The 17,313-nt window shown below is 37.3% G+C and overlaps 1 protein-coding gene across 1 annotated transcript in view; it reads left to right on the top strand.

The window, feature by feature from the left end:
- LOC117303359 overlaps positions 1-17,313 on the top strand; it is a 40,163-nt gene that overhangs the window by 10,934 nt on the left and 11,916 nt on the right. Inside the window, exons 4-16 of the mRNA XM_033787531.1 lie at positions 1,623-1,827; positions 2,311-2,448; positions 2,814-2,946; positions 3,701-3,835; positions 4,331-4,434; positions 4,739-4,863; positions 5,174-5,286; positions 5,669-5,797; positions 6,402-6,617; positions 6,954-7,118; positions 7,526-7,750; positions 15,926-16,082; positions 16,851-16,982. Coding sequence (XP_033643422.1) covers positions 1,623-1,827; positions 2,311-2,448; positions 2,814-2,946; positions 3,701-3,835; positions 4,331-4,434; positions 4,739-4,863; positions 5,174-5,286; positions 5,669-5,797; positions 6,402-6,617; positions 6,954-7,118; positions 7,526-7,750; positions 15,926-16,082; positions 16,851-16,982 — 1,977 coding nt within the window. The remainder of the gene's footprint in view (positions 1-1,622; positions 1,828-2,310; positions 2,449-2,813; positions 2,947-3,700; positions 3,836-4,330; positions 4,435-4,738; positions 4,864-5,173; positions 5,287-5,668; positions 5,798-6,401; positions 6,618-6,953; positions 7,119-7,525; positions 7,751-15,925; positions 16,083-16,850; positions 16,983-17,313) is intronic.

Raw genomic sequence — 17,313 nt, 5'->3', positions numbered from 1 at the left:
ACACTGCCTGACTTGTACTGTCTTAACTTAACTGGTCCGACGCTAAAATCACTGGTCGGAACCTGCGTTTAAGTGTTGATTTCGAGTCCTATGTATTTATATCCCAAGTTACTAATAAATCTTGTAAATCCTAGGGCATGGGCAGCTTTATTTCCCCCCCTCAGTCAATATATTGAAAAAGGAAAACCCCAGGTGTGATCCAACCTTTTATTCCTTTGAATAAAACTTACTGGTTAATAAAAAAAAACCAGTCAATATTGATTTGTTGTCTTGGAGTGTGAAATCCACTTTACAACTTTATATTGCCGCCCTTGTTCCACTAGTGTTTGAGACTGTGTTTGAGCTAGCAATCAAAGCATTTTCTGCCTGCTGCTCATGCAAGTTTATTATGTCTCTGATACGGTGTGTTGTAAACTTTTTTAAAAAATATTATTTATATGTGTATATAAATAAATAAACAGAAATTTCATCAAAACAAGGCCGTTCATTATTAAATTGGAAAAAAGCAAAATTGCTAAGGGAAAATATTGAGTTTGGTCAACTAAATAATTTTCATCAAATATGGGGCCTCATGGAGTGACCTACATACTCATGATATATTATTGTTTTCAATAAAAACTTTGTCTGCAGGAATATCAAATTTAGCAGAAATAACATCGAAACAAGGCCATTGAATCGAGAAATTGGGAAATTGCAAGAGTGTATAAAGAAAATATTGAGTTTGTCTTAATTTGGTTTTCATCATCTACATGTATGCAGCAACCTACTCACTCATGATCATTGTTGTTTTTAATCAAATTTCCTTCGGCAAAAATATAAAAATAAACAGAAATGTTATCAAAACAAAACCTTTAATCGAGAAACTTGGAATTTTGTACCGTCATGTTTGAATTGTGTATGCATTGTTCACATCTTGGAATGGCATTGTAAAGTTGCAAGCGACAAGTTTTAAATAGTTAACAACATGGGCGTTGATACACATACTGTAAGTAGATGTTTTCCTCTTGAAATGAAAGGAATATTACAGAATTAACAGTTGCTGGCAGTGGAAGCACTTTATGTAATCCACCGTACACATTAACTGACAAACCTGTAGAAGTTTGAGATCAATCTGCCATCTAGGTCACGAGAAAATAATGAAAAACCAATTACACATTTTCTTGTGAATTAAAAAGCAAATGAATAAATCACTCCTTGAGCGATAAACTTCATACAGGAAGTTAGTTTTAATTTCTCATCAAATATGACATTTCAGACAGAAATATTTCAAGGGAACATTCCTACTATCATCATAATTTAGACCGCGTAAATTTATGTAAATCTTTGACCTTAGACAATTCTGTAATGTTCCTTTAACATCAACAACCCCCCTTTTGTAGGGTGTGGCCCAGTTTGATACGAGGTGACACGCCCTCCTGATGTTTCATCTAATTCTGATTTTATTTCAAGTGTGGGTTATGGAATGATGATAGTCTCAGCCTACGTGGGTAGCTACCACAATGTGATCATCATGTACACGCTTTACTACATGTTTGCTTCACACATCGGTGCTACCTTGGGTCGGGTGTGGTCAAAAAGGGAACACGCCCATTTTGAGCATTGTGTTTTTGATTTGATTTCAGGTGTGGGTTATGGAATGATGATAGTCTCAGCCTACGTGGGAATCTACTACAACGTGATCATCATGTACACGCTGTACTACATGTTTGCTTCCTTCACATCGGTGCTACCATGGGTCGGGTGTGGTCAATTGTGGAACACGCCCTTATGTGCTAACCTCGTCCAAGACTGTCTGGGCTCGGGCGGAATTATGACATTTAATAACACGTAAGATAGCTGGACCAACTTCATAAACCCTGTGTGAAGAGTATTATAATTTTTGGGGGCAAACTTGCATAAAAACACCCCCCCCCCCGCAAAAAAACCCCAAAAAACAAACGAAACATTTAACTCACTATCGCTTTTGCACACACAGAGTTGTGGGTGTTGACTTTCTATATTTCTGTTCTATTTTTCCTTATCTCAAAAAGACAGTGATGGGACAAAGTTAAACGTTGTGGGAACCTTTGTTTCATTGTTAAAAGTCTGCACAACTCTATGTGTGCCTATCCGTCGCAATTATCAGGGACTGAAAACCGTCTCCACAGTGCATAGTGCCACTGGTGGAATTCGAACCAGGGTGCCGGAAGTGGAAGGTGGGGAAAGACACCCCTACCCCATCTTTTGCAGTTACAAAAATCTCAGATTATTTAATTTTACTTTCAGGACCTCATGGTTATTTTATCTGCTTGTTTTCTTTTTTAAATTCAGATGTGTTAAATTATCAAGTTTATCGATGGCCGAGCTTGATCTTTATAATATAACTGGTAATTATGGAGGCTTCAATCTGACGCTTTACACTGATCCGTTCAAAAAGATGAGGCGAACGGCATCAGAAGAATACTGGAAGTAAGTATGTTTTGTTTTATAGGGCAAATTGTTGTTTTTTGCAGGTCGATATTCAGCAAATCTTGTTTTTTGCAAATCTAGTTTGAGGATAATCCTGTCTTTTGCAAGTCTTACTTATTTGGAAGTGTATTTAGCAGATTTCTTTTTTGTGTGTATGTTTGGCAAGTCCGTTTTTTGCGAGTATGTGTGGCAAATCTTGTTTTTGCAAGTCAATATTTAGCAAATCTTAGTTCTTGGAAGCATATATTTTGCAAGTCCTTTTTTATTGTTCAGCAAGTCTTATGATTAAAATAAGTTTTTGGTTACCTTTTGGTTGTATCTGGTTATCACAATTTGATAACTGGAATGTTTTTTTTAATCGATAGGTTTCAAGTATTACAAGAATCGGACTCTATTGGGGAGCCAGGCGGCATTCAATGGCAGCTAGCTTTATGTTTACTCCTAGCCTGGGTTATCATCTTTGCTTGCCTCTTCAAGGGAGTCAAGTCATCTGGAAAGGTAATGTGTAGTCTGGAGTGCAGGCTATGTGACATTTGGAACACTTCATACTGTGATATATCTAGTTTGGTTGACAAACAATTATTTCACTTGCTGTCAAAATGCAGCAGGCAAAAACTGAATTATGCAAAAGTGTTTTGGCTGGAGTTAACCCTTAATTATTCCAGTGACTAGCAAACAGGCCCAGTTAGTAAGTCACTAAACCAGTTCATCAGCTTTTCCACTAGTCACAGATGTTGTGCACTATAAGGGAGGCCAAACTTTTAACCATAAGCGCTCTGGAATAAGCCCTCAATATTAAAGGAACACTGGTACTTTCACTTAGTCATAGTCAAGACACTTTTATTTTTGTCTAAAGAAAATTTGTTGAAGTATGTTTTTCTTGGAAGTATTTTTTTGTCTTATTCCAAGGATACTTTTTTTTTAAGCAATGTAGCAGGACAGTTCTTTTCAGAACTGAGAAGTCTCCCGAACCCCCGATTATCTACTCCGCGGCAGTAGAATAAAGCAAGACAGTTCTCTAAGAACAAACTCTACCTGGCAAGTAGATACACACATGGTGTTACCGCAAACCAAATATACATTGACACCTCACCATGCAATGCCTCAAATTCTATAATGTAGCTTCTATTTTGTTGTTTTTGCTGGATTATTTCTTCAATTTTTGTGACCTAATAAATTTGACGTCTGGAAATTGATTCTTCCTGGACTGCCTCCCATGTTAAGTCTTTCTTGTCTGCTTTCTTGTGATCAGGTGGTGTACTTCACAGCGACGTTCCCATATCTTGTCTTGGTTATCTTGCTTATCCGAGGAGTAACCCTGCCAGGTTATGAAAAAGGCGTCCAATTCTTCATCACACCGAGATGGGAGACCCTCGCCAATCCACAGGTAACTATGCTTGTTGTCTGTTTATATGATCTTCCCATCAAGGGAACTCGGCAAACTCCCACAAGGGGATAAACACCAAGCTGGCATCAGCCAATCTCTCTCATATAAACATTGGTTTAGCATCTATGATTATGAATTGCACAAATCAAGAAATTACGATTCAGTAACTAGACCACAATACTTATTCTAGTCATTGTGAAATCAGCAGTTGGTTTGGTAGGATTCGAACCTTCAACCTTGTGATTGCAAGTCCAGTCTAACCACTGCACCACGGTGACACCTGTTAAAAGAGGTCAAAGTGGTTGGTAAAGCTTCATCAAGGGGTTGTTTTCGTTGAACAACTGAGCTTGTGTTCTGTCATACATTCACATTTTACTTCAATTTGCATTTAGAGCTATTTTTTTACAATTTGTTTTCAAACAAGAATGAAACCATATTTTATATTGAGTTCTCTGACGTTGTTGTTGTTGCTGCTGCTGTTGTTGTTGTCATTAGGTGTGGCTGGACGCAGCGGTACAGATCTTTTACTCACTCAGCGCAGCTTGGGGCGGTCTCATCACTCTGTCCTCATACAACAAATTTCACAACAATTGTTACTTGTAAGTATTTCTGTGATTTAAAACCTCCATGTTGATACCACTTTGGGTTGTGAAAGTAGAAACATCAAGAGATGCGAGACACTTAAAAGTTGAGTTGTTTATTGGACAAAAAACAGGCACATTTTCTTTCAATGCTATTTTTCAAGAAGGAAGTTGGGAAAATAAAATTAAATATATTTTGGCAAAGAAATGTACAAAATTTTTTTTTTTAAATTTCACCCCTGTTGGCCTTTTTTGGCTTGTTTCTCCATACTGATATTTCCGACAAACGCCTCACATATGTTTTTGTTTTCTTTTCTATCAGTGACGCCGTCCTGGTCGCGACGCTGAATTGTTGCACCAGTATTTTTGCCGGCTTTGTTATCTTCTCCATCATGGGCTTCATGGCCAATGAACTGGGAAGAGAAGTCGGGGAGGTCGTCGATGAAGGTGAGTCTAATGTTGGATTTAAAAGTTTCATTTCTTTTCATTTACTCTGGTTGATGTGAAGCCAAGGTTTCTCAAATAACAGGAGATGTACAGTGTACTTAACTAAATTCAGAATTGTCTCAAAGTGATCTTGTGAGTTTAAAGCGCGTATGTCTTCCAGTAGACAGTTCCAGAGACTTGGGGCTGACCGTGAGAACGCTCGATCGACGTACAAAGTTGACTGCTTCCGTTGCTCTCATTTTTTAAATAACCCAGCGCGCTCCAAAACCTACTTACCTCAATGTCTTCTTGAACCTTTCCTGTCTTTCAGGGTTTGGTCTTGCCTTCATTGCCTACCCTGAGGCTGTGGCTCGTCTGCCCGTCTCTCCACTCTGGGCCATCCTCTTCTTCGTCATGCTGCTTACCCTCGGTCTTGACAGTCAGGTAAGCCAATTTATCTAATTTGTAAAAATGTTGAAAGAGATCTCCCCTCATTGTTCAAATATTATTGGAATTGATTTTGAGTTTTGTTCGAAGAAGTCATAAGTGTGGCACCAAAGGTAGATCATTTTAGGATAATATAAATTGTGCAATATTACAGATCTCACAAAAAGATTACCATTATGGGAACTACTAGATCTGCATGAATGAACAGAAGCACCAAGCAACAGAGTCCAGCATTCTCCTGAAGATGATCAGAACATACTGATGGAAACATTGAATTGTCAACCACCGGTTCTTTTCAAAACAAAAACTACACAAAAGAGATTTACACATGGTGCTACTGCAAACCTCACCTAATCATATTTCTTTGTTCTGATTGTAGTTCACTATCATGGAAACGGTAGTGACGGCCATCGTTGATGAATTCCCACATATACGAAAGAAGAAGACCTACCTCATGTTGGCTGCTTGCTTTATAGGCTATCTACTCGGCTTCACGTGCATAACAAGGGTAAGCAAGTACTTTCTTGGTAAAAAAATTTCATGTGCCCTCTTGTGTGCGTCTTTTGTGCCGTCTTTTGTGCCGTCTTGTGTGCATCTTTTGTGTTGTCTTGTGCGTCAAAGAGGTGGATGGTGCCCAACCCGGAAATCAAGCCAAACCCTTCAAAAGGATCAAAATGAGGTTACATGGGTCTCTGTCCTCTATCACCTAATCAAATATCTTTAAAGGTACGTTTGGTAATTTGTCACTTGGTGTATTTATATTGCAAAGAAAGAAAAACAACACCCACAACAAGTTGTGTGCTTTCAGATGCCTGAGAAAGCCTTAAGTCTTTTTCAGATTCAAAAATGTTAGTGAGAAATTACCTCTGTCTCAAAAACTATGCTACTTCAGAGGGAGTCGTTTCTCACAATGTTTTATACTATCAACAGCTCTCCGTTGCTCATTACCAAGTAAATTGTTATGCTAACATATTTTTCAGTTATTACCGAAAGTGTCCAGTGCCTTTAAATTCTTTTTGCAATGTGGTATTTGTGTTTTCAGATCACTACCAAGTGACTTTATCACCCCTTCATTTGTCTTATTAAACTTTGACCTCTGTTTGACTATCCAGGCTGGTCCCTATTGGGTGGAGCTTATGGACAGCTACGGTGCAAGTTTCTCTCTCCTAATCTACGGACTCTGCGAGTGTATAGCCATCAGCTGGTTCTATGGTGTCAAGCGTTTTATCAACGATATCCGAACGATGGTCGGCGATTCTTACGTGGACTTCCCATCGTTTTTCTGGTGGCCTCTCAACTGGTGTGCTATCACGCCCGCTCTACTCAGCGTAAGTTTCTCATTAAAAAAAGAAGAAGAATTTTTTTTATAATCTCCAATTTTTGTTTGTGGTCGCAAGTCAATAGTGATGAACCAAAAATAGCAATAAAAGGAATATAAAAATCTAATAGAGGGCAATGCAATTTTCATTTTGGAAAGGGCTTTTTCAGTGGAAGAATGCAAAAGACTCTAAGCACCTCTAAGTTTATAGGAAACCGTTGGGGGGGGGGGGCGGTATTAAGGCAAGAAAGACCAGGGAAAAATATTGCTTCTGTGTAACGCTATACCTAATTTTTCTGAACTTCTGAAGGAAAAAAAACCCCAAAAACTTTCTCTACTTTTCTAGTTTGTACTGCTCTTCAACTGGATGAACTGGACCTCCCCGGAGTACAATGGACCATTCCCAACATGGGCTCACGCCATTGGCTGGATGATGATCATGAGTTCGTTGGTCTGGATCCCGATTATGATGATCTATGAGTTTGTCAGAACGCCAGGAACGGTGATGGAGGTAAGTGTTTCTTGAGTAAAATTGTTTTCCCCTCTGATGATTTTTCTTAGATGTTGCATTTGTGTGTATTTCTCCGCCACCTGCTCTGGATTTCTTCTTAGGTAGGCTTACGTTTCATTTTATTATGTGTAGTTAGCACCGTCAGCACTTTAAATTGATGTCATCAGCAATGACTGTCACCCTTGATCTGTATTGTGTTGAACTTTGATGGAGTTTACCTTGAAACTTTTTTGGTTTGAAACTTTCTAGTCGATGATTTCCTTGTGCCATAGAACACTGAAAAATACTGTTAACCGTGGTCAGCCATTTCATAATTTTTTCTTTTGCAGATTCAAAGCATTTTTGAATATGTTACAAATCTTTCTGAAGATAACAGGTAACCTTTACATGAATTTTTCCCCCTATAGCGTTGGACGGCAATGTCGAACCCTCAGGAGAACTGGGGACCAGCCCTAGGCAAGTTCCGCATTGAGGCGAGCGAAGTCCACAATCAACACGGCACGACGTTCGGCGGTCGCCTCCACAACCAGACGGGCGCTCTCGCAACGAGGCGGACAAACAGCGACAATGCTAAGATGCCCGCTGTGATTTACAGCGCGGGATTGGAAAACACCGGTTACGATAACACTTATTAGGGACAACTCCTCAAAGTTATTTAAACAGAATCACATCTTCTTTTTTTCCCCACTAAAGTTGGACATTATAGTGACTACTCGTGTAGCTGTTTCTTTTTAGTATACATCATTGACTTATTGCGACCAGGTTTTGAGCAAAATACAAAGTGCCACTTTTGTTATTATTTTAGGAATGATAATATGATTCAGTATTTTTTTTTAACGTAAGATTAGAATTAACTATAAATTTTAAATGTGAAGGTACAACCATGTATAACATTTGGCTGAATGGATCAAAGTGGATTTCTTTTTTTATTTGGGTTTGTTACTAGCTGCAAGCGGCAGCCATTTTTTTATGGCATATTCATAAAAGGGTCACCAATTCAAGACCTCATCATGTCTATAAGTCTTCCAAAAAGCAAGAGGTTTTGAAATCTGTTTATACATGTATTTTTTAAGTTTCAATGCTTAAAACTTTTTGGGGGCACATTTTATCTCATAGTTACAAAATTCAAATTATTATTATAGCTCTGGTTATAGATTAAAGTTATGATTTATTTTAGGGTTTTGCACGAAGAGAAATCTGCCGAAATGAAGTTTTTTTGGGATTCCAACATGAAACAACGTCCATCAATTATGTACATACATTTTACATAACGCATACATTTTATAAAATTTGACTAGTGTCTAAGATATTGATACTAAGTTTGTAGAGTTAGTGTAGAGTGCTAGTTCTGTATGCAAGATATAACATTTTAAAAATTTGGTCTTACAAAGCTTGGCAATTAAAATAAATCAAATTTTCAGCAATTCACCAATGCCTTTCACATTTGAAACAAGGATTTCACATTCATGAATTATATAAAATTCTTTTTTAAAGTAGAGGGAAATGTAAAGTAGTTGTACATTTTAAAATTATCTTAAAATGAACTTGATGTTTTTAACAGTGCCTTGTGATTTTTAACATCTGTGAAAAGCAGTTTTCTATGAAAATTATATTTTTATCAATAATTGTATAATATATTGCAGTCACCAAAACGTACATGACACGAAGGGGTTCCAGAGTTATTAATTGGGGGCGGGGCAGAGGTGGGGTTGGGAGGGGTCACATCTGCCTTGAAGTGCATCAGAATATATATTGTAATGGACAACAAATTTTATTATATAATAATATATTTAGATATGGTTTTGGAAACTTGAGAGGGAAAATAGACTACTTGATAGTAGTATCATTTATTACAAAGTTACGATAAAATATTATATAATAAATGTATATATCTTGGTAGACCAAATGTTTTCAGCAAGATATTTACAAATATATTATTTTGGAAAGCAAGATTTTACTCAAATCACACCAAGGCAAGATTGAGATATTTTAATGGATGTAACTGTATTGTATTCAAGATAAAGAACAATTTGTTTTGTGCCCGGAAGATGGAAGTAACGAGGAGAAAAGACGTAAGCAAGTAATGTGTAAAATTGTGTTTCAAGACAACCCAATGAGATGAAACCTTCTCTGCCATAAAGCTAACAAATTAGTATTTTTATCCCAAACAGCCCTAATGAATTTGGCCCAGCCCAATCATCTCATAAGCCTCTAGAAAAAGAGTACTATCTTAATGTAAAAGAGTGAAAATTTCACTCTCTTGTCCGAGTGGTGTAAGTTTCGCTCTTTTGAGAGTGAAAGTCAATCTGTGTCACTCTTTTTGGGTGAAATTGGAATGAACTTCACTCTAAGTCTAGTTGAAAGTACCCGTCTTTCACGTTAAACAGAGTTGTCCGCCATATGGCTCTTTGCAAGAGTGGTATGGTGGACAAAACAAGTGGTTTTTCACTGTTTTACATTAAGAGGGTACACTAACTAGCATTTTCCTCTTATCTCTTGGAGAAAATTCCATTTTTTACACATTTATGTAATGTCTCCTCTATAATATTTTGTTTGTATGCACTATAGTACAGGAATAAGTTGCCAATATTTGTATATTTTAGGAACAGTTTTTTTTGCGTGAGTTTAATAATTGCATTCCAATAATGAATAATTAATATTTCTGTACAGTTTAGATATGTTTGTATCAATACTGGAAATTCTTGTACTGTAAATTTAATTATGAAATTATCTTCTTTAAATGTATATGTTTTGTTTACATTTTTTTTGTTTGAATTGTGTCCAGATTAATTGCTTTGTTCAGGCTATGGCTGTTGGCTACAGTGCCATACATGCTGAAGTGTTACTGGCTTTAGCCGATCATAGCCTTAGACAATGCCCAAGCTGTTAATCCGGACACAGCCTTTGATTATAGTGTGTGTTTGAACTGGCTTATACGTCAGTGTGTCTCCATTTTGTCTTATAATCTCAATTATATTGATACAGATCAGGGCCCATTTTCATAGAGCTGGTTGAGCAGAAAATGTCGCTTTAGACCTTCTTTTTTTTCCCCTGAGCCAAGCCAAAATTAGCACAGATTGGATTTGTGAAATGACATTTTTGTCCGGTGCTCTGGCGAGCACAGTTGTGCTAAGCTACTTTTTGGGCTGAAGTAGAGACCCAAGTTCCTATCACACATGGCACTTGGCAAGTATGGCGGCACTCTGACAAAAGTCCACTGTACTAATTTATTATTATTATTTATCATTTATAATTAGCCACCCTGCACATTTCTACTTTATTTTCAACTTGCAACTTTTAGTCAACGTCAGTTTTTATTCAATGTTGTATTCTAAATTATATAATTTTCAAAGTTAGCAGACGGTTTTGTAGGTCTTATCTCCAAGTATTTGTTTGTGAAATTTCCCGCAAAATTGTGATTATAGAGCCGGCCCAATTTGACTGAGCACACAAATAAATCAATTTCAAAATAAGTTAATAATGCTTTAAGGAGCTCATTTTAAAGTGTATCTCGGGACATTGTTTTACAGCATTTTGCGAAAAATAATTTAGGGTAATTTTTAAAATATTTTTTTCTCCAGGTTGATGAATTGTAATTGAATCTGGAGGAAAAAGCGTTTTTATACTCAATCCTCAGTTGACTCAATGTGGATGTGATGGGGGACAATACATTCTGTATGTAAATTTTGATTGATACAGATTTTGCATTTCCAATAAAAGAAAAAGCTCTTGTTACAACTTTTGTGATTCTTAAATGTTTTTGTTGTTGATTGTGTTGTTTTTGTTTTGTGTTGTCGATTTTGGGTCAGGGTTACGGTTAGGGCTAGGGATTTCGAATTTGTTTTAAAAAGTAGGCCTATCTTTAAGCAAAAATAATTGAGGAAATCTGAAAAGTACAGACCGTTTTTTCTTTAAAATCTTTATTTTGTTAAAATCACTGTTCTGGTCAATAAATGAAAAGTGCTTGATAAATAAACCAGATTTACTATGAGTTGCAAAATAAACATGGTACAAAAGTATTTTTTATCAGACCCATACAAAGAATGCACTAGTGATCTTATCAATTTTGAGCAGACGACTGTGAGCTTTTGCATCAACAGAACAAAAATAATTTTAATTATTTAAAACATTTTTTACTTATTAATGAAAGTTGGCCTAATGTGTGCTTTTTCACTTCCCGCTCAAGTCAACGTTGGGAGGGGGTGGTCACGTTTGACAGGATAATTTGAATATTATACCCCCACCCCCTCCCCCAAAAAGTTCAACTTTTGCCAACCGGAAGGTGGCGCTAGTTAATTTCCACCGCAAAAAAAGAAAAAAAGTCTCAAGTAAACTTTGATTGGTTTAGGCCTGCATGATGTCCCTACAATAGAAGTTGACCAAACGAAATGACTAATTCTAAAGCATCTTCACTCGGCCGGAAAGCCTCCTTGAAAAATTACCATAATAAAGACAGTTCTTGAGGGTGAAAAGGGGCTCTCTTTGAGGCCGTTCACCGAAGCGGAACCAGAAAGAGTGTACAAATAGATTTGCAGTGGGGCTAAAGTGGAACTTCATTTTTAGGGCGTCGCCATTTTATGAAGTCGTATACCAATTCAACTCGCTAGACCCCAGAAAGTGCTTTGAATTCTCTTCCGAAATTCGACGAGTAGTCGGCAACCAAACATGGGGAAAGAAATTGATGATTATCAGGTAAGATTTAAAGTATTAAAGGATATACTGACAACATTTAAAAGAACTAGAAAAGATTTGAAGCTTCACAAAACTGCGTCATACTTTTCACACAATTCCATTGGGTTGGTCTACTCTATTGTGTGGTTTGACTGAACACGTAAATTTAATTGGTTACTAAAGTTCATAATTTGTCGTGTGGTAATTTGAGTGGGCAGTTTTGCCAGCTTATTGGCAGCAAATGTCTTCTTATATCTACAAAATGTGTAAATAAATTGGGTAAACTTTTATTTTTAACAAAACGAAACTTGTTGAACAAGTCGGGGTTGACTTTTATTGAACGAGTGTAAAGACTTGTTTTTTTTTTGGGGGGGGGGTAGGGCGAAATTCGTTTTCTGACTCACTTTTTCATTCACTGTGAAATAGATAAGTATCTTATTTATTCAAATGAGAAATTGCTTTTGATTAAATGTTTGTGACACAATTATTTCTTTTTTCAAATTCGTCACAATTTTGGGTGAATTGGTGTTTATTTATTCCAGGTATTCAATTTGATTTACTCATGAATCCTATCTCTCGATAAGTCTCATTTTCAATTTTAAAACATGTTTGTATAATTTTGTGAGTGAAACAGTTGTGGGTATATATCAAAGAAAATTTGGGTTTACTTTTTGATTTGTCAATCATGCCTTCAAGTTATTGAGGTTATACATTCATCAGTACTGTTATTCATACCTTTAAAATCATGAAATCTTGCCGAAATTGTTGTTATAAATGCAAAGTAAATTTAGGTTTAAAAGTAACTTTTTGTTATTACTTGCCCTCAAGATATAAAGCTATTTTTAAAATCTTTAAAATCATGAAATCTTGCACAAGAATTGTTAAAAATGTTGCTAAATTGTGTAAAAAAACACCTCAAGTTGGACTATTGAACTGTTTAGATGAAAACCAAAAAGGGAAAGAATCTGACTTAAAAAAACCCAGTGAAATCCTAGATAAGTGAAAGGTGCTTTAAATATTTCCGATTCCAAAAGATTTTGGCAGCATGTATAATTTTAGACTCACATACAAAATAGCCTATGAGTTAATCTGCTGTTATTGTTGAATGGTTGAATGGGATGGTAGTAGCTATGAACTTCATTTAGCCCATGGCAATGTAATAAATCACTGTCACAAATTCAATACATCACACACAGTGTATGTAGCCCCGGAGTTGGGTAACATTTTAGGGGGCTCATGGGTCGCACTTTTGGCTAATTTAAACTTTGGTTTCAGTTTGCAAAAACAAGCCCCTTTTCAGCGCTCTTGTTCGCCATTTTAAAAGTTTTCTATGAGATAATTTGTTGAATGGCTGAATGTGATGGTAGTAGCAATGAATGTTGAATAGCCTATGGCAAATGTAATCAATCACTGCCACCAATTCAATACATCTCATACAATGTATGTAGCCCGAAAGTAGGGTAACAGTTAGGGGGCAAATGGGTCGCACTTTTGGCTAATTTAAACTTTGGTTTCAGTTTGCAAGCCCCTTTTCAGCGCTCTTGTTTTATGCCATTTTAAAAGTAAAAAAAGAAGATAATCTGACGAGAGTTGTCTAGTGGGGACAAATAAGGATTTGGGAGGTATGCCGAGCCAAAGGTCCTAGGGATTTAGGGTTTTCTTACACACAACAGTTTTGCTGGCAAGAAATGGGAGCATTGTTAAGAATGACCATGAAGCAAGTAGTTTTGTAAATCCAGCAAAGTCTTCAATGGTGCTTTGGTACTTTAGGTGATTAACTAATTTTAAGACAGGATTTTGGACTAAACTCTCTCAGGTTTATAGCTAAGCCTTTTTCGTTTTTACATCAGCCACCAGAGCAAATCTACAGCAAAACAACATGGCCAAAGAAATCCAACTTGTGCAACGTTCTATGAAATTTAAAAATAAATTTCTTGTGTTCCTTATTTTGTAGTGACTCTACAAAGTGCGTGTTAACTAACTGTTAATTGTAGTTGTCTAGACGACTTCTTTATATAGATATATAAAGAAGTTGCATGTTGGAAGTCCAAATAAACTAATCATGACATGTTAAAATTAGGTTTTATCTCATTTTTTATGGTCCCTCCTGAGCTCATCATTGAAAAGAAACCAACTTTGCCTTAAAAAAAAACCCAGCAAAATAACTTTTGGATGGCCTGAAAAGTATGTTAAATCATTTGGGCCTATGAAGTATATATCCTTATTGTCCCCTAAGCCTATGGGTGTTAGAGAACAGAAGTTGATGGACAAGTACTAGTAAAATGTCCTCGGCAATATTTCATTAATCTAAATTAAATTACAAAGATTAAAAAAAAACAACAAAAGATGAATTCATGCTAAAGGGTGAAACACTACCCACATTACATTGGTTATAGCTGGCAAATATTTAGTTGGCCTAGTTTGTACATGGTTTGTACTTGCTTACTGTCAATACAAAGGACTTGCGAGGTCAGAGTTTTTTATTTGCGTAACAAAAATGTCCACACTACAGCATGGTAGTGTCATAGTGACTGTCCCTTCTGTGTAAATAAATGACCTTCCAGATCATAAGTAAAGAAAATATTTCAATAGTTTATTATTATGGAGTTGCGTACAGGGCTGGGGAAAGGAGGCCACTGGAAAGTTGGATGACTAAATTCTTTTCAATATACTCTCATCAACATATCAGAATAATTAATCATTTTGCAACTCTTTTTCTTGCTTGAAAGACGCCAAACTACAACAAAATGGTGTGGCAAAGTACAATGTATTAGGGAATTTATTTGTGTGAGTCTAGACTAGGAATATATATGACAGATTTTAGATTTTGTGTAGATTTAAACAAATGTGTTATTTGGAGTGAAATATTTTAGTTTCATGTAAACCTTCAAAAACAAGCAACAAAACAAAGGTTATATTCGGAGCTACACACTTTTGCAGGTGTTTTGCTTGGAGAATTTAAATTCCTTGGTTGCAGTCCACTTTTGTTAACTAGGACTGTCCAAGTCAACTCACTGTCCAAATTCTTCCTGTCGAAAGAAATGATTTGCCTTTTGCTGTCCTTATATTATGTTCCAGTCAGGAAGGACAGCAAACAAAGATCAAAGATTAACACAAAGCAGTGATGAGATTCAGGACTTTAGAATGAAGCTGATGAACTCTTCACAAGGAGGGCTGACTGGTGCACATTACTTTTCAAACCTTTATTTGAATCAGTGGTTATGGGTGATTCAGCTAACCAGTTGAATAGACATGCATTGGACAACCGACCCCCACACCCATGGTTCCTTTCATTCACAGCGGCAAATATTTGCTATTGTGCTACCATACCACTCCACTGAACGCCTAGCTGCTAAAATACGGCCGACTCACTCCAGGTTTTGTTATGTCATCAATTCAAGGACATTTTGAGAACACAAATTTGTTTGATGTTGGTTTTATAATATAGCTCTACAACTTTGGCTGTTAGCTTTAGCCAGGCTTCTGTTCACACCTTTTATATGTCGTAATACCTGGTAGCATGTGACATGCATGATGGAACCCAATTTAAAATAGCTGGAAGTTTACTTTTTGGCACTGTAGAGATGTACGTTGTGGAAAGTCTGATAGTGATATATAAAAAAAGGAGAACATTTAATACTTGGGCCAGTTGGGCAGAAGTTGTCCACAGTCTTACTGTGGTATGTTGTGGCAAGAGCCAAAATAGACGGAGAGTGGACCATTTGCACTTTGTCTACACAGTCTCATGTGGTAATTTGTGGTATGGGCCATTTATGTCAAGGGCAACACCAGTACACCAATAGTGGTTTGTGTGTACGGTTGACTTGGTTGTCTCCATATGGTCCCCTGTGGCATTTTGTAGCAATGGCCAGTTGGGCAGGAGATAGTACACCAATAGTGGCTTATTGTACTCTGGGTTTAGTCACCACAGTCACTCATGTGGCATTTTGTGGCAAAGAGAGGTACACCAATAGTGGCTTGCCGTCTCCTGTGGCTTGCCGTCTCCTGTGGCTTGCTGTCTCTGTGGCTTGCTGTCTCCTGTGGCTTGCTGTCTCCTGTGGCTTGCTGTCTCCTGTGGCTTGTTGTAGTATAATTGGGTTATAACTAATTTGGATCCATACTTGTTTGTATTCCAGGGTGAAGTTGAGCTGGTCGAGTCCAGTGATGGGGATGAGAACGAGGAGAGAGGTAACTGGTCCAACAAGTTTGAGTTCCTCTTGTCCTGTACCGGGTACGCTGTAGGCCTCGGGAACGTGTGGAGATTCCCCTATCTCTGCTACCGTAATGGAGGAGGTGAGTTATCAATAGACCCTTCCCATGAAATATGTAAATTGCACATAGCGCCTGCGCACTATAACATTTTGGTTGGCAAAATGAGGGAACATCGCGCTGTTTTGTACACGGCTAATGGGTGCGTGATGCAGACGCGATTGCGCGTCCGCTTAGTGCACAATTCTATGGCGTTTGCCAACCAAAAGGGTCTGTGCGCATGCGTGAATGTGATTAGCATATTTCAGGGGAAGGGTCCATTCCCCCCCCCACCCCACTTATTCCTCTTTTTTTATTATCAAAATGAATATCTCATTTGAGTAAATACGATTATAATTTATTTCATATCCAATGCAAAAGGTAGTGGCAGGATGTTTTTGTTTGTTGAGTACTTCACAGCATTATTAACTTCAAAAGAAAATATGTACAAAAGCTGGTTGATTTCGAGACCTCAAGTTCTAAATCTGAGGTCTCAAAATCAAATTCGTGGAAAATTACTTCTTTATCGAAAACTATGTCACTTCAGAGGGAGCCGGTTCTCACAATGTTTTGTACCATCAACCTCTCCCCATTACTCTTCACCAAGTAAGGTTTTATGCTAGCAATTATTTTGAGTAATTAAATTACCAATAGTGTCCACTGCCTTTTGGGGGTGCCTCTATGAGGAAAATGTAAATTAGATTGGAACTTTCCAACTAGGGCACCATGGCCAAAGGACAGGCACCACTGTGGGTGCCGTGGGTGAATTCAAGACCTGAAAAATTATAAACGATGTCTTCTCTTTCTACCCAGGTGCTTTCCTTATCCCCTACGTCATCATGTTGGCGTTTGCCGGTCTACCCTTGTTCTTCCTTGAAGTCAGCTTTGGTCAATATTGCAGTCAAGGTCCAATCACCTGCTGGAGAGCCGTACCAATGTTCAGAGGTAAGTTTGATATAGCATTGCTTGATGAATTGTGTGGTAAAAACCATGTGGTTATGAGTATCTTCTTTGAGCATGGTTCCCGAAGTGATGAAGAATTACAGTAAATCACTCAAAAAGTTCAAGTCACTACCAATCTGACAGTCCAAGATGGATGGGTGAATAAGCCTGTAGCCAACTAATTGTTGTTTGAGGAGATTACCGGTAGTTTGAAGGTTTTGGAAGTTATGTAGAGCAACGTCACTGAACCGTAAACATCAAGTCCTGTAGGACTATAAAATACTCTGCATTGAGTTCTGTGTTCATTTGAATGTAAAGAAAGTGAGCTGATATT

This window comes from Asterias rubens, chromosome 19 (genome assembly GCF_902459465.1).
Source record: "Asterias rubens chromosome 19, eAstRub1.3, whole genome shotgun sequence".
In the NCBI taxonomy this organism is placed as follows: domain Eukaryota; kingdom Metazoa; phylum Echinodermata; class Asteroidea; order Forcipulatida; family Asteriidae; genus Asterias; species Asterias rubens.
Note: the sequence above shows the minus strand (reverse complement) of the source record. Positions and strands in the feature narration are given on the sequence as shown.